We start from the raw sequence: 21,512 nt of genomic DNA, 5'->3' as shown, positions 1-21,512 counted from the left end.
TGGAGGGCTCATCTGCCCGCTCGAGGCACGAGGTCCGGGAAGCTGCCCACCCTTGGCCTGACTGTGGCCCAGATGCTGGCCTGAGCCGACCACTGCCTGTTCCTCAGATGTGGTGACCGTGTCCACCTGGGACCTGTGCACACCTGGCGCTGCCCTGGCGGCTGTGTGTGCAGTCGGCAGAGGTCACATGGGGGTCACTTCTCTGTGAGGACCCCCCTTACCCTGTGTGGTACCGGGGTCACACCAGGGGTCACTTGTCGCTCAGGCCTTCCTGGTTGCCTCCCTCCCTGCAGACTCATCTGCGCTTTCCTCTGCGGTGGCTCTAGCTGCCAGGCGCTGGGCCCTCAGGTGGGCTCCCTGCAGACTCGTCTGCGCTTTCCTCTGCGGTGGCTCTAGCTGCCAGGCGCTGGGCCTCAGGTGGGCTCCCTGCAGACTCGTCTGCGCTCTCCTCTGCGGTGGCTCTAGCTGCCAGGCGCTGGGCCTCAGGTGGGCTCCCTGCAGACTCGTCTGCGCTCTCCTCTGCGGTGGCTCTAGCTGCCAGGCGCTGGGCCTCAGGTGGGCTCCCTGCAGACTCGTCTGCGCTCTCCTCTGCGGTGGCTCTAGCTGCCAGGCGCTGGGCCTCAGGTGGGCTCCCTGCAGACTCGTCTGCGCTCTCCTCTGCGGTGGCTCCAGCTGCCAGGCGCTGGGCCTCAGGTGGGCTCCCTGCAGACTCGTTTGCGCTTTCCCCTGCGGTGGCTCCAGCTGCCAGGCGCTGGGCCTCAGGTGGGCTCCCTGCAGACTCGTCTGCGCTTTCCTCTGCTGTGGCTCTGGCTGCCAGGCGCTGGGCCTCAGGTGGGCTCCCTGCAGACTCGTCTGCGCTCTCCTCTGCGGTGGCTCTAGCTGCCAGGCGCTGGGCCTCAGGTGGGCTCCCTGCAGACTCGTCTGCGCTCTCCTCTGCGGTGGCTCTAGCTGCCAGGCGCTGGGCCTCAGGTGGGCTCCCTGCAGACTCGTCTGCGCTCTCCTCTGCGGTGGCTCTAGCTGCCAGGCGCTGGGCCTCAGGTGGGCTCCCTGCAGACTCGTCTGCGCTCTCCTCTGCGGTGGCTCCAGCTGCCAGGCGCTGGGCCTCAGGTGGGCTCCCTGCAGACTCGTTTGCGCTTTCCCCTGCGGTGGCTCCAGCTGCCAGGCGCTGGGCCTCAGGTGGGCTCCCTGCAGACTCGTCTGCGCTTTCCTCTGCTGTGGCTCTGGCTGCCAGGCGCTGGGCCTCAGGTGGGCTCCCTGCAGACTCGTCTGCGCTTTCCTCTGCGGTGGCTCCAGCTGCCAGGCGCTGGGCCTCAGGTGGGCTCGGGGCTGGTGGCACCGCCTGTGGGCCCAGCCTTCCAGAAGCCCAAGCATCTTCCTTGATTCTTCCGCCGCCCGCTCTTGACTCCTGTGAGCTCACCACCCACGTCTGCAGCCCTCCCTGCGGTCAGTTGCCCCCACCCTGAGGCACAGGACCTGTGTCGGCTGTGGAAACAGGCGGTCCCACTGTCCTGGTGGTGGTTAATGGGGATGCCGACCTAGGGAGGCCCAGCTTTGGCATCCACCCTTCTAAAGGGCCACATACCTCACCCATGTCGTTTCTCTGCTGGGACCGTCGCTTTCTAGTTATTAGTTTTCCGTCCTTCAGTATGTTTATGGTCGTGCTGTCTTGCCTTCTGTGCCCTCCAGAGAGTCTGAGCAGCCCCTGCAGGCAGCAAGCACCCTCTCCACAGGGCCGCTCGTCCCCTGGTGCCTGGGTTTCCCCTAATGGTGCTTGTGGGGCTGCTGCTTGGTGCCCCCCAAGCTCTGGGCATGGGCCGTGCCCGCATTGCCCGGGGTGGACAGGGGCTCAGCTCACCTCCTCTGTACACGGTTCCGGCTCAGACTCTGTCATGAAGACACAGCGTGCTTGCTGTGGGTGGCGGTGCTTCTGCCTGCAGCGGGGTAGGCTGCCTTCACGCTCACCTCCAGTGGCCCGCACCCGGCTCAGAGGAGGGGCGGGGCTTGGTGCTGGCTTTGGAACCCAGGGGCCAGTGCAGAGCCTCGTCCTGCCAGCTCCCTGCACGTCCAGCACTCGAGCCTCGAGCCTCGAGCCTGCCTGTGTCCTGGATTGAACCAGCCTCGGAGGTCCCAGGCTGGGGGCTGCCTCCTCTCTGGGCTGCACTTCTTGGTCATCTCCTGCTGCTGTGTGCCTGGCAGGGAGTGCTGGGTGGCCACGTCATGAGCAGCCCTGGCAGTGTCCATGGGCTGAGGGTGCAGAGGAGGCCCAGTGTCCTGCCTGTTCTCTCCCCTCTCTACCTACCGTTGGGTCCTGTGTTCCCTGGGGGCCCAGAGGATCTTGGTGCTGACCCCCACTGTCTCTGTCTCCCCGGGGCTTCCTGGGGGTTTGGGGCAACCCAGCCCTGCACCCAGTCTCCTCGGGCCATACTTCCCCCCTTGCTGGGCGCCCCCCAGGCCTGGGGCCAGGTCTGAGCTTTCTCTCTGCTGTACCCCCAGTGCCCAGCCCCAGAGCCAGGGTCACCACGCTGTCCAACCCCATGGCGGCCTCGGCCTCCAGACGGACTGCGCCCCGAGGTACCGTACTGGCCACTCAGGCCGGCTCCCCCACACCTGGCCCCGATGGTCCCCGTGGGACTGAGTGGTCATGGGCACTAACGTCCCCATGTCTGACACTAACGGCCCCACTTGACAGACTGGTGTAACCCAGCCCTCCCCACGGCCCTGGGCACTAACAGCCTGATGCCCCGAGTCCCGCCCTTGCCCTTCCTGGGAGCTCAGCCCTAGGTAAGTGGTGCCCTGGCCCCGGTCTGGCGCTTACCTGGCTTCTCTGTGCAGGTAAATGGGGCAGCGTCCGGGCCAGTGGGCGCAGTGGTGGGCTCAGCACTGATGTGGGCTCCCGGCTAGCAGGCGTGGGCCCCCCCCAGGCCAACGGGGCCCCTCCTGAGCCAGGCTTTCTGCGGCCGCAGCGTGCAGCCCTCTATATCATTGGAGACAAAGCCCAGCTGAAGGTGACTGGGATGGGGTCCCAGGGCCGGGTGGGGATGTGAGGTCTGGGCCCGCCTTACACAGATGGCCTCTCCCAGGGTGTGCGGCCAGACCCCCTGCAGCAGTGGGAGCTGGTGCCCATCGAGGTGTTTGAGGCGCGGCAGGTGAAGGCGAGTTTCAAGAAGCTGCTGAAGGCCTGCGTCCCTGGCTGTCCTGCCACCGAGCCCAGTCCCGCCTCCTTCCTGCGCTCACTGGAAGACTCAGAGTGGCTCATCCAGGTCTCTCCCCTGCCCTGACCCTGCTGTGGGGGATGGCACCGGGAGGGGGTGCAGAAGCCACGGGGAGGGACTGTCCAGTGGCCACCTGGCTGTTTGCCCCCCAGTTATCTAGGGCCACAAGTGGGTGGGGTCTGGACTTGCTCATTGGCTTTGGGAGGAGGTCATGGCTGTTTCCCAGTGGTGGGAGGTGGACAGGGGCGGAGGCCAGGGCCCGGCCGTGTGGGCGCCCACTGCTCTGTCCTGGTGGGACTGGGCGTGTCAGGGAGGGCCTTCGGGCCCAAAAGGCGCTGACAGGTGAGCGGGAGGAGGGACGCACCCCTGCGCCCTTTGGGCCTGTCCAGCCTTCCCACGGCACAGGCTGTCCCCTAGCGGGGGCCTGCACAACCACCTCTTCTGTGGATGTGTGGGGCCTGGGGGCCTGGGAGGTGCTAAGGGGTGCGGGTCCCTGCAGATCCACAAGCTGCTGCAGGTGTCGGTGCTGGTGGTGGAGCTCCTGGACTCGGGCTCCTCCGTCCTGGTGAGCCTGGAGGACGGCTGGGACATCACCACGCAGGTGCGCGGAAGGGGGTCGGGGACATGGCGCAGGTGTGCGGGGGTGCGGGGACATCACGCAGGTGCGCGGAAGGGGTGCGGGGACATCACCACGCAGGTGCGCGGAAGGGGGACGGGGACATCGCGCAGGCGCGCGGAAGGGGAGCGGGGACATCGCGCAGGTGCGCGGCGGTGCGGGGACATCACGCGGGGGTGGGGGGACATCACGCAGGTGCGCGGAAGCGGGGCGGGGACATGGCGCAGGCGCGGGGGTGCGGGGACATCACCACGCAGGTGTGCGGAAGGGGGGTGGGGACGGCGCAGGTGCGCGGAAGGGGGGCGGGGACATTGTGCAGGTGCGCGGAAGGGGTGCGGGGACATGGCGCGGGGGTGCGGGGACATCACGCAGGTGGGCGGAAGGGGGGCGGGGACATCACCACGCAGGCGCGCGGAAGCAGGGCGGGGACACGGCGCAGGCGCGCAGGGCGGGTGCCCGCGTCTGCTGACCCTCGCTGCTGCCGGCAGGTCGTGTCCCTGGTGCAGCTGCTCTCTGACCCCTTCTACCGCACCCTGGAGGGCTTCCGTCTGCTAGTGGAGAAGGAGTGGTTGTCCTTTGGCCATCGCTTCAGCCACCGCGGGGCCCACACCCTAGCTGGGCAGAGCAGTGGCTTCACTCCAGTCTTCCTGCAGTTCCTGGACTGTGTACACCAGGTGAGTGGGTGGCCGTGGCTGGGGGCTGTGCGTGCTGACCGCTCTCCGCTGACCCCTGATTGCACACAGATCCACCTGCAGTTCCCAATGGAGTTCGAGTTCAGCCCTTTCTACCTCAAGTTCCTTGGCTACCACCACGTGTCCCGCCGCTTCCGGACCTTCCTGCTGGACTCGGACTATGAACGCATTGAGCTTGGTACAGGGGCAGGGCGGGTGGGCGCGGGAGGTGGTGGTGGCGGCCGGGAGACCACGGGGGTGGCGCGGTCCGCGGTGGAGGGCGTGGTCAGCAGGCCGGCGCTGCCCCCCAACCCGCCCGCAGGGTTGCTGTACGAGGAGAAGGGGGACCGCCGGGCCCCGCAGGCCTGCCGCTCGGTGTGGGAGTACGTGGAGCGGCTGAGCAAGCGGACGCCCGTGTTTTACAACTACATGTACGCGCCGGAGGACGCGGAGGTGAGCCGGGCCCCGGGCGAGGTGGCCGGGCCCCTCCACGCCCAGTGCTCACGCCAGGCCCGCCCCCAGGTCCTGCGGCCCTACAGCAACGTGTCCAACCTGAAGGTGTGGGACTTCTACACCGAGGAGACGCTGGCCGAGGGCCCCCCCTACGACTGGGAACTGGCGCAGGGGCCCCCTGAGCCCCCGGAGGAAGAGCGGCCAGATGGGGGTGCCCCCCAGAGCAGGCGCCGGGTGGTGTGGCCCTGCTATGACAGCCGGCCCAGAGCCCAGCCCGACGCCATCTCCCGGCTCCTGGAGGTGCGTGTGGCCCCGGGGACTGGGAGTGGGCTCCCCCACCCCCCACTGGCCTGCAGTGCCCACCCTGACTGCTGTCTGCAGGCAGCGGTGACCGAGGCTGTGGGGAACCCCCCAGTCTGAGGAAGGTTTGGAGTCACCCTAAGGGCTGGCGGGGTTTTCGCAGAGCCTGTGTCCTCTCTAGAGCCCTGCGTTCTCCTTCCTGGCTGTGCACACCCCCGTGTGGACAGCGCTCTGCTGGACTCCAGCTGCCTGGTGTCTCTTCAGAGAAGCTTGGGGTGGACTCTCAGGTCGCTCTTGTTCTCTGTCTGCCAGACCTGGCGGGTGCGCCCTGGAATAGAGGGGGCTGTGCGGTGGGCGGAGCCTCCCGCCCCGCCCTTGGCTGGGTGGCTTCGGGATTTCTTGGCGTCCTGAGCTGCTGCTTCCTGTGTGGAGAGCGGGCAGCGGTGAGGAGCGAGCAGGCTGTAATGTGTGTTGAGAACCAGCACTGGCAGCCTGCCATCCAGGGTTTGGGGGAGCCTGGGTCCTGGCTCTGTGGGTGAAGGGGGCTCACAGGCGCAGAGAGCGGCCTGTCCTCTCCCCCCATGCTACTTGCAGTCTTGGAGTTGGCCTCCGAGACCAGCATCTGTTTGGCGTGTCCTGTCTGTGCTGCCTTCACTTCTGACTGGTCTGTGTCCTTCCAGTTAAGGTGAGCTCCTGGTACTCATGTGGTTAGGTTTTCTCTTCACCCATTTCTGTCTTTCATTGGACTTCTTGGTCTATTTTTATTTGTATTTTCACGTCTAAATTTTTCTCTTTATTAAAAAAAATTTTTTTTTAATCTAGTTGGGGGATAAGTACAGCCCTGTGTTAGCCTCTGCTGTGCAACACTGTGGATCCGGCAAAAGCATTTACACTTAATCACTGATGTGTGATGGGTTTTTCTGGTGGCTCAGAGGGTGAAGAATCCTCCTGCAGTGCAGGAGACCCAGGTTTGATCCCTGAGTCGGGAAGATCCCCTGGGGAAGGAGACGGCTGTCCACTCCAGTGTTCTTGTCTGGAGAATCCCACGGACAGAGGACCAAAAAGAGTTGGACACAGCCGAGCAGCTGACACTTTGACGCTGATGTGCAGCCTGCCCTCCGGCTCGCTCTCCTTGTTTGCTCTGCTCTTGCTGCTGCTGTCCTGGTGGTCGAGCACCGTTGCTCCCCGTTAGCAGCACCGTGTGGCTCTGAGCTGTGTCTCTGCTGCACTTGGAGCGGCCGTCAGCAGCTGCAGCCGCAGGTCTTCTGGGACTGAGTTGTGCCCACAGCCCTGCCCCACGGAATGCTCGCGGCTGTCGTTGCCCGTCTTACCCCACCTGAGCTGTCAGCGCTCAGCGTGGGTGACGAGGGCCCACCTGTCTGCCGCGCGGTGACTCCTCCTCTCCCTGCAGGTCTGCTGCTGCGTCGCTGCTCTTCAGCCTGAACTTTTCTCTCTGATACTTACGTATGGATTTTATTTATTTGGTTGTGGGGGCTCAGTATTTGTGGCACACGGGCTCAGTTGCCCTGCAGCACGTAGGATCTTAGTTCCCCAAGCAGGAATTGAACATGTGTCATCTGCATTGCAAGGCAGGTTCTTAACCACTGGACCACCAGGGAAGACCCTGAAGAACTTTTAATGTTTCTTGTAAATCAAATCTGCTAGGGATAAATTCCCCCAGGTTTTTTTTTCACTTGAAAATCTCTTTATTGTGCCTTTTTAATTTTTTTATTTTCACCATTTCTTTTTTCCGAAGTACAGTTAAGTTACATTGTGGTGTTGCGGGTGTATAATAGAGTGATTTGGGTGCATCTGTATATGAAAGTGTCAGTCACTCAGTCGTGTCTGACTTTGTGCAACCCCATGGTCTGTATAGCCCGTCAGGCTCCTCTGTCCGTGGGATTCTCCAGGCAAGAATCCTGCAGTGGGTTGCCATTCCCTTCTCCAGGGGATTTCTGCGACCCAGGGATTGAACCTGGGTCTCCTGCATTACAGGCAGAGTTTTTACTGTCTGAGCCACCAGGAAAGCGTATACGTGTATAGTAGGTTCTCTTCCATTGCGGTTTTCACAGGATGCAGCGTGGCTCCCTGTGCTGTGCAGGTCCTTGCTGATCACTGTTTTACACAGACAGAGCGTGCCCGCTAATCCACACTCCTGACTCGCCCCGCCCCTCAGCCCCTTGGAGACCGAGCTTGTTTTCTGTCTGTGAGTCTGTTTCTGTTGTGTAAGTCAGTCCACTTACGTAACTTTTTAGATCCCACATTTAAGTGACATCAAATGGTACTTTCTGTCTCTGACTTAGTTTCACTTAGTATGATAATCTCTAGGCCCATCCATGTTGCTGCAGGGGCGTCACTTCATGCTCTGCGTGGCCGAGCGGTGCTCCACCGTGTGTGCGAGCCACACTGTTAGCCGTCCATCTGCTGATGGACATTTACGGGGTTTTCATGTAGGCTATCGCAGATTCTGCTGAAGTCAGTCCTGGGGTGCGTGTGTCTTTTCTGGACGTGTGCCGGGGTGCGACTGCAGGGTCACGTGGCGGCTCTGCTGTGGTCTTTTAAGGAGCCTCCACACTGTTCTCCACAGCGGCCGCACCAGTTTACATCCCGCCAGCAGTGGGGCTGGGCTCCCTCTTCCCCACACCCTCCCAACATTTACTAGTTCCAGAATTTTTCACGATGGCCTTTCTGACTGGTGTGAGGTGGGACCTTACTATAGTTTTGATTTGCATTTTCCTAGTAATTGGTAACAGTGATACTGAGCATCTTTTCACGAGCCTGTTGCTCATATCCATGTCTTCTTTGGAGAAATGTCTATTTAGGTCTTCTGTTCGTTTTTTGGTTTGTTTTATTTTTTGGCTGCGTGGCTTTGTTGCAGCGAGTAGGGGTTGCTCTTGCTTGCGGTGAGGAGGCTTCCCACTGTGGAGGCTCCTCCCGTGCGGAACGGGGGCTCCAGGCACACGGGCTTCTGCAGTCGCAGCCTGAGGCTCAGTGCTTGTGGCTCTGCGGCTGCGGCAAGTGGGGTCTTCCCAGATGACGGACCGAGCCTGTGTCCCCTGCGTTTGCAGGTGGGTTCCCAGCCGCTGGAGACCAGGGAAGTTCTGCCGTTCACATTTTGCTGTCTTAGGGTTTTGTCCCAACCTTGTGTATATTATCAACGTGAAATTTTCAAAACTGATGCTTTGTGAAGTTTTGAGTGAAGAATTTTTCAGTGGATCTTACGCAGATGCTGTCTTTGATTGTCTAAGTGATATATGCACTAATGTCTCAGAAGATGATAGTTCTTCAGAATACAGTTCTGTTCAGATGATGTGAATATTAGATCAACGAAAGCCAAAAAAACCTTCAAAAAAACCTTAGTGATTGATTCTGAAATGGGAAGTGAAAATGAAACTCATGGTACTGGAGAACGTGCCTTTGCTTCTACAGAAGAGTGGATTGGAAACAGCGCGCGGAAATCAGCTTCACAGGCGGGCCGTAACCTGCCAAGTGCGAAGAAGCAGGTGACGTTTTGGCCAGCCGCACTATAAAAGCACTGGCCGCAGGCGTTCGTTTCTGCAGACACTGGCCCTGTCAGGAATGAGCCGACAGCGCTGACAGCCCCAGTCCCAGAGCGCGTGGCGTCTTCCCCGCTGGCCGGGATCTGCAGCGTCTCCCCTCGGTGTCTCGCGGTTCTCCGCCTAGGGCCCTCCGCCTCCGCGGGCAGGTGCATTCCTGGGTGTTGTGCTCTTCTTGGTGCAGCGGCAAACAGCAGTGTTCCCTTCGTTGCTCTCTCTGTGCTTTCCTTCTTGAAAGGCTGTTTTCCTCGGATGCAGAACTCTAGGTTGACAACTTTGAGCCCTGGCAGTTAAAAGGCGCCATTCCAGGCTCTTCTGCTGGCGATGCTTCTGAGTGCCGACGCTCCTTCTCACCCTTGTAAACTGTCTGTGACGTCAGCCTCTTTCCCCGACTGCCTTTCCGGTCTCCTCTCCATTTTGACTCGTTTACTTGTGGCCGTGCTCTTGTCCAGCTGCGGTGTGCAGGCTTCTCAGTGCAGCGGCCTCCTCGCTGCCGAGCTCGGCTCTGGAGCACAGACAGGCTCTGTAGTGGTGGCGCCTGGCCTTCGTGGCTCTGGGGCGTGTGGAGCCTCTCTGGACCGGGGCTCAGGCCTGTGTGTCCCACGCTGGCGGTCGGATTTCTCAGCACTAGGCCCCCGGGGAGCCTTTCTCTTCACCTTCAGTGAATTTGGCCATCATGTTGGCTTTCCTGTGTGTGTTTGTTCTGCTTAGAGCTCTTGAAGCGTCTTAGACGTTGTGGGGTGATGGTTTTAATCAAATATACTAGATTTTAGACCATTATTTCTTTAAAACGTTTTTCCTCTATGATGACTCCCTCGTTTCTCCTCTGACTTCCTTGCCCCGTAGCTCATTAAGGCTCTGCGGGCTTTTCGTCTGCAGCTCACGTTGCACGATTTGTATTCCCTGCTTTCAAGTCCACTGCTCTTTTCCTTCTTATGTTTAAAATGCTCTGAAGCTTATTTAATGAATTTTCTATTTTAGATATTAAGAGTTTTCAGCTCTAGAGTTTCCATTTTCTTTAGTTTTTTTCTCGCTAGAGATTCCCCATCTTCTCAACCGTTAGGTTCACCTTGAAGTCTTAAATGTGCTTACAACTGCTTTGAACTTCTTGTATGCTACTTGAGCATCTAGTTCATTTCTGGGTCTTCTGTTTCACTTTCCTCTGACGATGTTTCTTCTCTCCCTGCCTTCATGCTTGTCTAAGAACTGTTGTGAGCTGGACATTGTTGAAGATCAGGATCTCTTTGTCTTCGTTCAGGGTCATGGGTTTTCTTCGTCCTGGCACTCAGTGACCTGGTGGGTCAGCTTGGTCTTTTCAGGGGCTGTTCTTACGCTTTGTTAGGCAGCTGTTCAGTTCAGCCACTCAGTAGTGTCCCACTCTTCATGACCCCATGAATCGCAGCACGCCAGGCCTCCCTGTCCATCACCAACTCCCAGAGTTTACTCAAACTCATGTCCATCGAGTCAGTGATGCCATCTCATCCTCTGCTGTCCCCTTCTCCTCCTGCCCTCGATCCCTCCCAGCATCAGGGTCTTTTCCAATGAGTCAGCTCTTCTCATGAGGTGGCCGGAGTATTGGACTTTCAGCTTTAGCATCAGTCTTTCCAATGAACACCCAGGACTGATCTCCTTCAGAATGGACTGGTTGGATCTCCTTGCAGTCCAAGGGACTCTGAAGAGTCTTCTCCAACACCACAGTTCAAAAGCATCAATTCTTCAGCACTCAGTTTTCTTCACAGTCCAACTCTCACATCCATACATGACCACAGGAAAAACCATAGCCTTGACTAGACGGACCTTTGTTGGCAAAATAATGTCTCAAAGCATTTTTAATATGCTGTGCAGATTGGTCATAACTTGCCTTCCAAGGAGTGAGCGTCTTTTAATTTCATGGCTGCAGTCACCATCTGCAGTGATTTTGGAGCCCCCCAAAATAAAGTCTGACACTGTTTCCACTGTTTCTCCATCTATTTGCCATGAAGTGATCAGACCAGATGCCATGACCTTCGTTTTCTGAATGTTGCGCCTCAGGCCAACTTCTTCCCTCTCCTCTTTCACTTTCATCAAGAGGCTTCTTAGTTCCTCTTCACTTTCTGCCATAAGGGTGGTGTCATCTGCATATCTGAGGTTATTGATATTTTTCCCGGCAATCTTGATTCCAGGTTGTGCTTCTTCCAGCCTAGTGTTTCTCATGATGTACTCTGCATATAAGTTAAATAAGCAGAGTGACAATATACAGCCTTGACGTACTCCTTTTCCTGTTTGGAGCCAGTCTGTTGTTCCATGTCCGGTTCTAACTGTTGCTTCCTAACCTGCATATAGGTTTCTCAAGAGGCAGGTCAGGTGGTCTGGTATTCTCATCTCTTTAAGAATTTTCCACAGTTTGTAGTGATCCACACAGTCAAAGGCTTTGGCATAGTCAATAAAGCAGAAATAGATGTTTTTATGGAACTCTCTTGCTTTTTCGATGATCCAGCGGATGTTGGCAATTTGATCTCTGGTTCCTCTGCCTTTTGTAAAACCAGCTTGAACATCTGGAAGTTCATGGTTCACGTATTGCTGAAGCCTGGCTTGGAGAATTTTGAGCATTACTTTAGCAGTGTGTGAGATGAGTGCAATTGTGCGGTAGTTTGAGCATTTTTTGGCATTGCCTTTCATTGAGATTGGAATGAAAACTGACCTTTTCCAGTCCTGTGGCCACTGCTGAGTTTTCCAAATTTGCTGGCATATTGAGTGCAGCACTTTCACAGCATCATCTTTCAGGATTTGGAATAGCTCAACTGGAATTCCATCACCTCCACTAGCTTTGTTTGTAGTGATGCTTTCTAAGGCCCACTTGACTTCACATTCCAGGATGTCTGGCTCTAGGTGAGTGATCACACCATGGTGATTATCTGGCTTGTGAAGATCTTTTTTGTACAGTTCTTCTGTGTATTTTTGCCACCTCTTCTTAATATCTTCTGCTTCTGTTAGGTCCATACCATTTCTGTCCTTTATCAAGCCCATCTTTGCATGAAATGTTCCCTTGGTATCTCTGATTTTCTTGAAGAGATCTCTAGTCTTTCCCATTCTGTTGTTTTTCTCTATTTCTTTGTATTGATCGCCGAGGAAGGCTTTCTTATCTCTTCTTGCTATTCTTTGGAACTCTGCATTCAGATGCTTATAGCTTTCCTTTTCTCCTTTGCTTTTCGCTTCTCTTCTTTTCACAGCTATTTGTAAGGCCTCCCCAGACAGCCATTTTGCTTTTTTGCATTTCTTTTCCATGGGGATGGTCTTGATCCCTGTCTCCTGTACAATGTCACGAACCTCCGTCCATATTTCATCAGGCACTCTGTCTATCAGATCTAGGCCCTTAAATCTATTTCTCACTTGCACTGTATAATCATAAGGGATTTGATTTAGGTCATACTTGAATGGTCTAGTGGTTTTCCCTACTTTCTTCAATTTCAGTCTGAATTCGGCAATAAGGAGTTCATGATCTGAGCCACAGTCAGCTCCTGGTCTTGTTTTTGTTGACTGTATAGAGCTTCTCCATCTTTGGCTGCAAAGAATATAATCAATCTGATTTTGGTGTTGACCATCTGGTGATGTCCATGTGTAGAGTCTTCTCTTGTGTTGTTGGAAGAGGGTGTTTGTTATGACCAGTGCATTCTCTTGGCAAAACTCTATTAGCCTTTGCCCTGCTTCATTCTGTATTCCAAGGCCAAATTTGCCTGTTACCCCAGGTGTTTCTTGACTTCCTACTTTTGCATTCCAGTCCCCTATAATGAAAAGGACATCTTTTTTGGGTGTTAGTTCTAAAAGGTCTTGTAGGTCTTCATAGAACCGTTCAACTTCAGCTTCTTCGGCATTACTGGTTGGGGCATAGACTTGGATTACTGTGATATTGAATGGTTTGCCTTGGAAACGAACAGAGGTCATTCTGTCATTTCTGAGATTGCATCCAAGTACTGCATTTCGAACTCTTTTGTTGACCATGATGGCCACTCCATTTCTTCTGAGGGATTCCTGCCCGCAGTAGTAGATATAATGGTCATCTGAGTTAAATTCACCCATTCCAGTCCATTTCAGTTCGCTGATTCCTAGAATGTCGACGTTCACTCTTGCCATCTCCTGTTTGACCACTTCCAATTTGCCTTGATTCATGGAGCTAAGATTCCAGGTTCCTATGCAATATTGCTCTTTACAGCATCGGACCTTGCTTCTATCACCAGTCACATCCACAGCTGGGTATTCTTTTTGCTTTGGCTCCATCCCTTCATCCTTTCTGGAGTTATTTCTCCACTGATCTCCAGTAGCATATTGGGTACCTACTGACCTGAGGAGTTCATCTTTCAGTGTCCTATCATTTTTCCTTTTCATACTGTTCATGGGGCTCTCAAGGCAAGAATACTGAAGTGGTTTGCCAGTCCGTTCTCCAGTGGACCACATTCTGTCAGACCTCTCCACCATGACCTGCTCGTCTTGGGTGGCCCCACACAGCATGGCTTAGTTTCATTGAGTTAGACAAGGCTGTGGTCCGTGTGATCAGATTGGCTAGTTTTCTGTGATTATGGTTTCAGTGTGTCTGCCCTCTGATGCCCTCTTGGGTTTCTCTTACCTTGGACGATGGGTGTCTCCTCACTGCCGCCCCTCCTGACCTTGAACGTGGAGTATCTCCTCTCGGCCCTCCTGCGCCGGCACAGCCGCCCCTCCTTGGACGTGGGGTTGCTCCTCGTAGAGAAGCCTTTCCTCCAGGCTCCACGGACACGATCTTTTCAGGTTTCAGCAGGTGGTCTGTGTCATCAGCAGGGCGTCCCCATGGATTCTGCGTCTCCCCGCGCTGTGTGGCCTCCAGCATCTGGATGTAGCTCACAGCTTCCGAGTAGCTGCTCTCTGCCAGGCCTCATGTGATCTTGCCGCACACGTGGCGGTTGCTCTTGGCTAGAGATGCTGGGGGCGGGGGGTGTCTGTGGGGAGAGGTCGAGCTCCTGCTCCCCCCACCCACCACCTCTGCCCCGCCTGCTGGGGCTCCGTGTGCCTGTCTTGGGCCTCAGGCCGTGGGGCAGCCCCGTAACCGCTCAGCTCCACGTGTCTGTGTGCCAGCCAGCGCCTTGTCGCTCTTTTGAAGATAGCGTGTCCTTTTTTTTCTGGCTCGTTTTGGAATTTTCTCTTTGAGAAGTTTTTCTGTAATAACTTTCAGAAGTTTTTCTGTGGGGTGTGTATGCTCAGCTTGTCCTGTCGGGGTTTGTCGTGTTTCGATGGCATTTTTGATGTCTCTGTTTAGCTGTTTTCTCCAGGTGCTGGTTTCGTCCAGTCCCTCACGCTTGCGCATCTTCGTCGTGGGTGACAGCCACACACTTGTTGCATCTTTTCACCGTCTCCTTTCTGCGGTCTTTATCCTTTTGTCTCTACGTGTTCCCTTCTGCAGAATCTTTTCTTCACTGGTTCCCCCCTGCAGGAGATGCAGCGGCTGGAGACCGAGCTGGGCCGACCCCCCGAGCGCTGGAAGGACGCCTGGGATCGGGTGAAGGCAGCCCAGCGCCTCGAGGGCCGGCCAGACGGACGTGTGAGCAGGGCGGGTGTGGGGGGTGGGCGGGCAGGCCTGCAGCCAGGAGGCGGGGAGGCTCCCCTGACCCAGGCCCCCTCCTGCCTGCAGGGCACCCCCAGCTCCCTGCTGGTGTCCAGCGTGCCCCACCACCGCCGCTCGCTGGGTGTGTACCTGCAGGAGGGCCCTGTGGGCTCCACGCTGAGCCTCAGCCTGGACAGTGACCAGAGCAGCGGCTCTACCGCGTCCAGCTCGCGGCAGGCAGCCCGCCGCAGCACCAGCACCCTCTACAGCCAGTTCCAGACGGCAGAGAGTGAGAACAGGTCTGCAGCAGCCCCGGACGGGCGCGTCGGGGATGCCTTCAGGGGCGCCTTCGGGGGGCTTGCAGGGATTTTTCAGGACTGATTGGTGGGGGAGGCCTTGCCGGTGGCCTCCACGTGATCTGACCAGTGCTGGGAAGAAGTAGAGCTGGTGACCTCAGCGAGAGAGGGAAGGGACGGCTGGGGTTGGCGCGGGCCCCGTGGGCTGCACCCTGCTTCTGGGCCCGGGGGCCGCGTGGCCAGTCGTCGGGAGACCTGCCCGCTTGTTGGGACCTGCTGTGCATGGGACGTTGTTGCCCTGAGGCCCTGGGCTCCGGGGTCGGGTTGGCTTGGGGGCACCGGGGCCGGGCCCTGAGGTGGTCTGGCCGGTCCTGCTGCAAACACAGGTCCTACGAGGGCACCCTGTACAAGAAGGGCGCCTTCATGAAGCCCTGGAAGGCCCGCTGGTTCGTGCTGGACAAGACGAAGCACCAGGTGCGCGTTCGGCGGCCCGGAGGGGCGGGGCGTAGGCGGGGGGGCGGGGCGTGGAGGGCGCCCTGCCCTGACTGCTGCCCGCCGCCCCGCCCCCAGCTGCGCTACTACGACCACCGCGCCGACACGGAGTGCAAGGGCGTCATCGACCTGGCCGAGGTGGAGGCTGTGGCGCCGGGCACGCCCGCCATGGGCGCCCCCAAGACCGTGGACGAGAAGGCTTTCTTTGACGTGAGCTGCGGTGGGGGCGGGGCGGGGCGGGTGACCCCCGGGAGGGCCGAGACTCAGCGTCCCGTGTCCGCAGGTGAAGACGACGCGTCGTGTTTACAACTTCTGTGCCCAGGACGTGCCGTCGGCCCAGCAGTGGGTGGACCAGATCCAGAGCTGCCTGTCGGACGCCTGAGCGCGGCCCTGCCCCGCAGCCCTGCGTCCAGTTACCGACCACGAGGGGTGGGCAGCGCCCCCCGGCCATGTTTACAGACCCCGCCCTCGACAGTATTGAGGCCCCCCCCCCCCCCCCCGCGTGTACAGCCCCCGCCCCGCCCCGCCCCGCCCCGCCAGCTCCAGCTCCTGGAGGCCTGGCTGCGCGCCCGCCGGCAGCAGCACGGTACAGCCCTCGCGGTGGGCCTGTAAATAGCCCCCCCCCCGCCCCGCCCGTCTGCGCGCTGGCCCCGGCCGGCCGGCCCCAGGCGCCCTCTTCCTAGAGTGAGAGTCTATAAAGAGCTAACGACACCGCGTGCCTGCGTCTGCTCTGCCTGCTCTCCCCCCTACCCCGTACCCGGGCCGCAGTGTGGAGGGGCATCGTCAGGGCCTTGTTTGGGGTCTGCCCCCCCCAGGCCTCAGGCAACCCTGGGGCTGGTACAGAGGGCGGGTGCCCCTTGGAGCGTGTTGTGAAGAGGGGTACAGAGGAGGGGACCCTCAGGAAGCTGTCCTGTGTCCAGAGGGATGGGGTTGGCAAGGATGGGGGAGACGCCAGGAGGGTGGGTGCTCTAGAGAGCAGGGGTGCTCAGGGCAGACGTGGGTGGCGGGGCCCGGTGCCCTGACTGCATCCGTGCCAGGAACCTTGTCCAAATGCCTGTCTCTTACTCTCCCGTGAGTCCTGCCTTTTGGCTCTGACCATCCCCACTGCCCCATTCTGGGCTGTAATGGGGGTCACTCTCCATTCAAATGTGGGTGTCACCTGGACTGGGTCTCACTTGCAATGAGTGCCAGCCAGCGGCGGGGTGGCAGCAGGTGGGAGGTGGGGTGTGGCACTGCAGAGGCCAGAAGCCCCCTGAGAGGTCCCAGGTGGAGACCACAGCACACGGTCAGTGGGGCCACTGGACGGCCCAGCAGCAGCAGCACCCACCATGGGAGGGGTGCTCCTGGCCTGGGGACAGCCGTCGGGCTGAGGTCCCTGCCCAGTGCTCAACTCCAGGCGGAGCTGCTCTCGGCACTGACTCAGATGGGCCCGGGGCAGTGGAGGGCCTGGGGCTCCAGGGCCTGCAGCTGAAGAACACGCGAGACACGCAGGTCTGTAGGTGACAGTAACAACCTTTATTGGAGTCGAGGGTCTGGGTGCCGTCAGAGCGTCAGAAGGTCATGTGAGCTGACCCTGCAGACCCCCGTGGACAGCTTGGCGCCCCCCAGCACTGCTGGGCGCGCCACACCCCGCCCATGGCCCACGCCCCCAGCGTGTACTGCGGGAGGCCCAGGATACCCTGCCAGGCCGCAGGGGGCTTGTGTTTTAAGGCAGTCGTTTGCAGCCTGGCACGGGCCGCGCCCAGCTCTGGGCAGCTAGGACCCCATCTGGCCAGCCCTGCTCCAGCCCTGCATCTGACCCCAGAGCCGCGGAGACCCTCTCCTGCGCCAGATAAAAGTGCAAACATGGCTCTTGCTGCATCTGAAGAAAAAACTGGTAAAAAACAGGCATGGAGTCTGTGGAGTCTGGCCCGGCCCTCGGGCCTCTGGGGTCGCGGCTCCAGGCTCCCACAGGCAGAGCCACGGCCAAGGCCTTATTGCTGTGTGCGGGGCTGGACCCCTGTGGCCGCTCGGTGGGGCTCAGGCAGGACAAATGCAGGCGGGGCTGTCCGGCTGGTTCCAACTGCCAGCTTTACCAATGCAGCATTTATTTTAAAATTAAATTAAATTAAATTAAAAAGACAGACTGCATCACCAGGTGCTTTTCTGGGCTGGGTGCCAAGACTGCGCAGCAGCAGCGTCACACGGGGCCATTGAGGGCGGCTCCTGAGGGCGGCGGCCCACCAGCCTGTCTGCGGGGTGGGGGGGGGCGTCGCTCAGGGCCGGGGTCCCCCGCCCGGGTTCCCCCAGCCCCTCCCCCGGCCTGACCGGCTCACCTGTCTCTTGTCACTGTCCCCAGGGCGGCCGCCATGGAAACGGCTGGGCTGGCGGGGGCTGCAGTGGTGACGGCCACCATGGGCCCCGGGGGGATGGCCACGGCCAGCACTGGGGAGATGGCCCGGGGCGCAGGGCCCGTCACGGCGGCCTCGGCAGGGGCAGTGGGCGCCTCAGCAGGGTCCAGGGGCGCTGGGCCGGGCGGTGAGCTGGGGGCACAATCAGCCCTGCGCGGCAGATGGGCTCTGGTTAGCCGTGCCCCCGCTCTGCCACCCCAAGTTCCAAACATTCCAAAGACCCCCCCGGCCCCTGTGTGGCCCGCCAGGCGGCCACCTCCTGCCAGGAGCACTCACCGGGGCTGCCCGTCCCTGCGCCCCCCGCAGGCCACCACCTGCTCTGGAGCGCCCCCATAGCCCACGCCCTTCTGTGGACCGTGTAGCCCAGGGCCATTCCCTGGACAGCCGTAGGCCATGTCTGCCCAGAACACGCCCACCCACTCCTGGAGACGGGGAGTACAGGAGGGTGGCCTGGGGTCTAGGAGCGCCCACAGCACCCAGCGGCCGCACCCGCTCCCACTACACAGCGTCACCCGCTGCCTTGTGAGGACTCCGGGGAGGCAGCGAGGGTGGGGGAGTCCTCACGTGGCGGGAGGAGCCTGCAGACAAGCCTGGCTCGTTACCCACAATGGCCCAAAGTGCACCCCTCAAACCAAAGGATTTGCTTTCAGAACATCGCCAAGTGAGTTTCAGGGGACACCAGGGGTCAGGAAGAAGCTGAGCCATGGGTCTCCCTAGGCGGCTCGGTGAGAACCAGCCCCTCCTGACGGGCACCTGCTCCCTCCTGGCTGTGCCCACGGGTGAGCCCAGCACCGTGGGATCGGCGTGCCCTGGGTCCCAGGAGCTAGTGTGTGCTGAGGCAGAGCTGGGCCCCCACAGAGAGGCTGAGCCCAGAACGGAGAGGGAGGCTCTGAGGGGGCGGGGGAGCAGGGGCAGCCCTGTCCTGCCTGCCCGCCCAGCGCTCCTCACGCCGACTCAGCTCCTCTGCTCCCCCGGCCCAGAGCCCTGCCGCCCGTGTCCCGTGTCAGCACACGGCTCTTGCTGCCTGCCCAGCCTGGAGCCTCTGTCCACAGTGGGTCCCCCAGGCCGCGGGCTCGCCCTACACACGGAGTGGTTGCAGGGCTGAGCTTGCCGGGGAGCACCCCCGTCAGGGCCTGGGCCGAAGCAGAGCCCCAGCCAACCCTTGTCCTACCGGTCCAGCGAGACAGACGTGTGTATGTGTGAGGTGCCCAGCGATGTGTGTGACTGGACTGGGCACCCACCCCCAGGACGGCAGCAGCTCCAGAACCCCCCTGCCCCCCAGGACCCCCGAAGCCTGGCCAACCCCTCCAGCGAGGCATGGGGTGGGGTGGCCCCTCGTTACCTCAGTGACCACCCGTGGCTTCCCCTTAGAAGAAAGGGCATCCTTCCTGTCCAGAGCTGGCCTCTGAGAAGTCACAGGGCCGTCAGGACGAGAGGGAGCAGAGGTCCAGGCCTCCGTGCGCCCCGGGGAGCCCCCTGCCGCCCATCCTGCCTGCTCACCTGGGGCCCGACATGGACAGCGGGGAGGCCTTCTGGCTGGGACCCACACCAACAGCCTCCAAGGCAGCAGCCGCCTTCTGCTCATCCTCGCGGCTGCTGGCAGCCACCAGGGGTGCCTTCCTGGGGACACACGTGCTCCAGGCACCAACTGCAAGACGGGGCAGCGATGCCAGGTGAGGACAGAGCGCCGGTGTGCAGCGTGCGGGAACTTCAGCCCACAACCCAGAGACACACCTGTCCCCCACACCCACTACCGTGCCCGTGTAACACGCACACGTGTGTGTCTGTGAATTCACAGCAACTGCAAAGAACTGTCCTCCCCACAGGCAGGGCCACCACTCAGGCCGGTGGCTTCCAAGTCTGTCTGACAGGGCTCAGGGCCGACAGGCCCCAGCACGAGCACAGGGCGGCACGGTGCACCCGCCGTCCGCTCCTGGGGGGCGGCAGGCCAGCCCGGGTGCCTTGCCTGGAGGTGGGCCCTCCCCCCAAGACAGGCCCGCTCCAAGCCCACCATCACCCGGGGGACGCGGCCACCCCGGGGTCCTGGCCGCCCCACCCCACTCCTCTGCCCAAGGCGGCCCCACTCACGGGCTCTCTCTGGGCCGTGGTTCAGGCCAGCCTGGGCGTCGCCGTGGCCAGTGTCCACCGGGGAGCTGCACCTCGGCCCTGACTCAGAGCTGTGGACGAGGCCGACACTCAGCCTGAGCCAGGAGACCTGGCTTCAGGCAGCCGGGCCCCCGCCCCCCCCAGCGCCCGCCTCACCAACAGAAAGGCTGGAAGTCGGCAAACTTGGCCCAGCCTTTCTCCTCTGGAGCAGAGGTGCTGGGGGAGCCGGCTGCCCACACACTGGAGCCCACGTCCCGGGCCACTGCTGGGGCAGGGCTGGCGGCCATGGGAGTCACTGGCCCATCAAACACAGCCCATGAGGAGCCTGCTGGGGGAGACAGGACGCCCATGCCCTCGTCCAGCAGGCAGACCGGCCCTGCCCTGGGGTCCAGGCGTGACCGTGGAGGCCCAGCAGCAGGGGGGCAGGCGTGCCTCCCCCAGAGTCCCTGGGACACCCACCCTAGCCAGGACGGCGTGGCCAGAGGGTGGCTCTGGGGTCCACCCAGAGACCGTCAGGGGCTGAAGGTGTCTGCTGCAGGGCAGGGTCATCAGACCCTTTGTCTCTGCGTCTCCACCAAAACCCCCTGCAGCCCCATCACCTACCTTCTGAGCCGCCCTCACATGGTGAGCCTGCCTGAACTGCGTCCACACCCTCGCCTGCACCCTGGCCTCGGCGCTCTGGGCCGTCCTTTGGGCAGCGCTCTGAGGCGTGGGGGCCCCCGAACCTGGGGGGAGAGGAGTCAGCTGCCCTCCCCGCGGTGGGGCGGGGCTGAGGAGGGGCGGGCGGGGTGGCGTGTCTGGGGCCCACCTGGCTCTGGTCACACGGGCCGCACGGTGCGTCTCCTCGGCCTCCCAGAGATCGTCGTCCTCGTCGAAGGGCTGGATGTGGTCGCTGCAGCAAGCCTCGAACAGCGCGGCGCCCGGCTGCGGGACAGCACACGTGGGCCCCCTGGCCTCGTGCCTGCACAGCCTGGCCGCCTCCCAGAGACCCCGCGGACTCACGCTGTCGTCATCAGCGTCGACGCTGAAGCTGATCTCCGCAATCCTGTCAAACGGGGCGCTGCGGGGACAGCAGGGACACCGTCACCTCCACCAGAAGGGGTGGGAGGTGGCCCCGCCTGGACCTGAGGGGCGGGGACAGGGGCGCCACGCTGCAGGCTCACAGCCAAGGGCAACCCACCCGCCCCACCTGCCCCACCCTCCCCTGAGGGCACCACCAGACCCTGGGGTTCATGTGCATCCAGCTGAGGAGGTGGTGGACAGCCTGAGCAGCGCTGACCGCAGGCCGGGGACCTGGTGAGGCCAAGCGGCACCCGGCTCCCGCCCACAGGCACCGAGGATGCGGAGGGCACGAAGGAGGTGGGCACAGGCTGCTGGCTCACTTGACGCTGTCGTCCTGCTCAGCAAACTCCTCATCGCTGAAGCCAAACTGGTCCACGAAGGTGGCCGTCATCTGCTGGACCTGGTACTCGGAGAACGCCTGGACAGGGCCGGCTGCTCTCAGGAGACGCCCTCAGCGGCTTCTCCCAGCTCCTGCCCCTCGGGGGGGCGCCCAAGGCGGCCACATCCACATAGGCCCAAGGGTCCCGTGGACGCAGAGTGCCCGGGGGCCCCCCCGCCAGCCCCACCTGCAGCTCTGGTGGCGCGCAGGGCGAGGTGCTGTGGGGACACAGAAGCCTGGCCGCACGCACCTGTTGCAGCGACAGCTCGCTGGGGAGGACGCCCTCCATATCCTCATCCTCACTCGAGGGGTGAAGGTGGTGTGTGCTCACCTGCAACGGCCAGGGCGGGCAGGCGTGAGCGGGCACCCCGCCGCCCCAGCCCTGTGCACGGGCAGCCCCGTGAGCCCAGGCCAGGCGGGACCGCGG

At 60.8% G+C, this 21,512-nt stretch overlaps 2 protein-coding genes across 41 annotated transcripts in view; one reads left to right on the top strand and one right to left on the bottom strand.

The window, feature by feature from the left end:
• The window catches only part of SBF1 (SET binding factor 1), a 31,590-nt gene extending 15,731 nt beyond the window's left edge, over window positions 1-15,859 (top strand). For 7 of the 17 annotated variants that reach the window (XM_086403430.1, XM_086403425.1, XM_086403423.1 and 4 more), the window contains 13 exons: window positions 2,494-2,571; window positions 2,833-3,005; window positions 3,081-3,260; window positions 3,712-3,813; window positions 4,317-4,502; window positions 4,572-4,698; window positions 4,822-4,952; window positions 5,022-5,252; window positions 14,220-14,357; window positions 14,448-14,659; window positions 15,043-15,130; window positions 15,227-15,358; window positions 15,432-15,859. In XM_086403430.1, coding sequence (XP_086259556.1) covers window positions 2,494-2,571; window positions 2,833-3,005; window positions 3,081-3,260; window positions 3,712-3,813; window positions 4,317-4,502; window positions 4,572-4,698; window positions 4,822-4,952; window positions 5,022-5,252; window positions 14,220-14,357; window positions 14,448-14,659; window positions 15,043-15,130; window positions 15,227-15,358; window positions 15,432-15,530 — 1,877 coding nt within the window. In that variant the 3' untranslated portion in view covers window positions 15,531-15,859. The remainder of the gene's footprint in view (window positions 1-2,493; window positions 2,572-2,832; window positions 3,006-3,080; window positions 3,261-3,711; window positions 3,814-4,316; window positions 4,503-4,571; window positions 4,699-4,821; window positions 4,953-5,021; window positions 5,253-14,219; window positions 14,358-14,447; window positions 14,660-15,042; window positions 15,131-15,226; window positions 15,359-15,431) is intronic. The other 10 variants (XM_086403433.1, XM_086403426.1, XM_086403432.1 and 7 more) reach the window with 3 other exon arrangements.
• Window positions 15,860-16,642: 783 nt separating this feature from the next.
• The window catches only part of PPP6R2 (protein phosphatase 6 regulatory subunit 2), a 61,879-nt gene continuing 57,009 nt past the window's right edge, over window positions 16,643-21,512 (bottom strand). For 8 of the 24 annotated variants that reach the window (XM_086403441.1, XM_086403452.1, XM_086403457.1 and 5 more), the window contains 10 exons: window positions 21,336-21,416; window positions 21,027-21,124; window positions 20,647-20,704; window positions 20,453-20,568; window positions 20,248-20,369; window positions 19,801-19,972; window positions 19,627-19,715; window positions 19,039-19,186; window positions 17,464-17,688; window positions 16,643-17,375 (listed from right to left, as the gene is read on the bottom strand). In XM_086403441.1, coding sequence (XP_086259567.1) covers window positions 17,279-17,375; window positions 17,464-17,688; window positions 19,039-19,186; window positions 19,627-19,715; window positions 19,801-19,972; window positions 20,248-20,369; window positions 20,453-20,568; window positions 20,647-20,704; window positions 21,027-21,124; window positions 21,336-21,416 — 1,206 coding nt within the window. In that variant the 3' untranslated portion in view covers window positions 16,643-17,278. Of the gene's footprint in view, window positions 17,380-17,463; window positions 17,689-19,038; window positions 19,187-19,626; window positions 19,716-19,800; window positions 19,973-20,247; window positions 20,370-20,452; window positions 20,569-20,646; window positions 20,705-21,026; window positions 21,125-21,335; window positions 21,417-21,512 lie in introns of all 24 variants that reach the window. The other 16 variants (XM_086403446.1, XM_086403456.1, XM_086403447.1 and 13 more) reach the window with 10 other exon arrangements.

The sequence above is a fragment of the Bos grunniens genome, chromosome 5, assembly GCF_055505025.1.
Source record: "Bos grunniens cultivar Pamir isolate PY7600 chromosome 5, Bosgru_T2T1.0, whole genome shotgun sequence".
Taxonomy (NCBI): Eukaryota; Metazoa; Chordata; class Mammalia; order Artiodactyla; family Bovidae; genus Bos; species Bos grunniens.
Note: the sequence above shows the minus strand (reverse complement) of the source record. Positions and strands in the feature narration are given on the sequence as shown.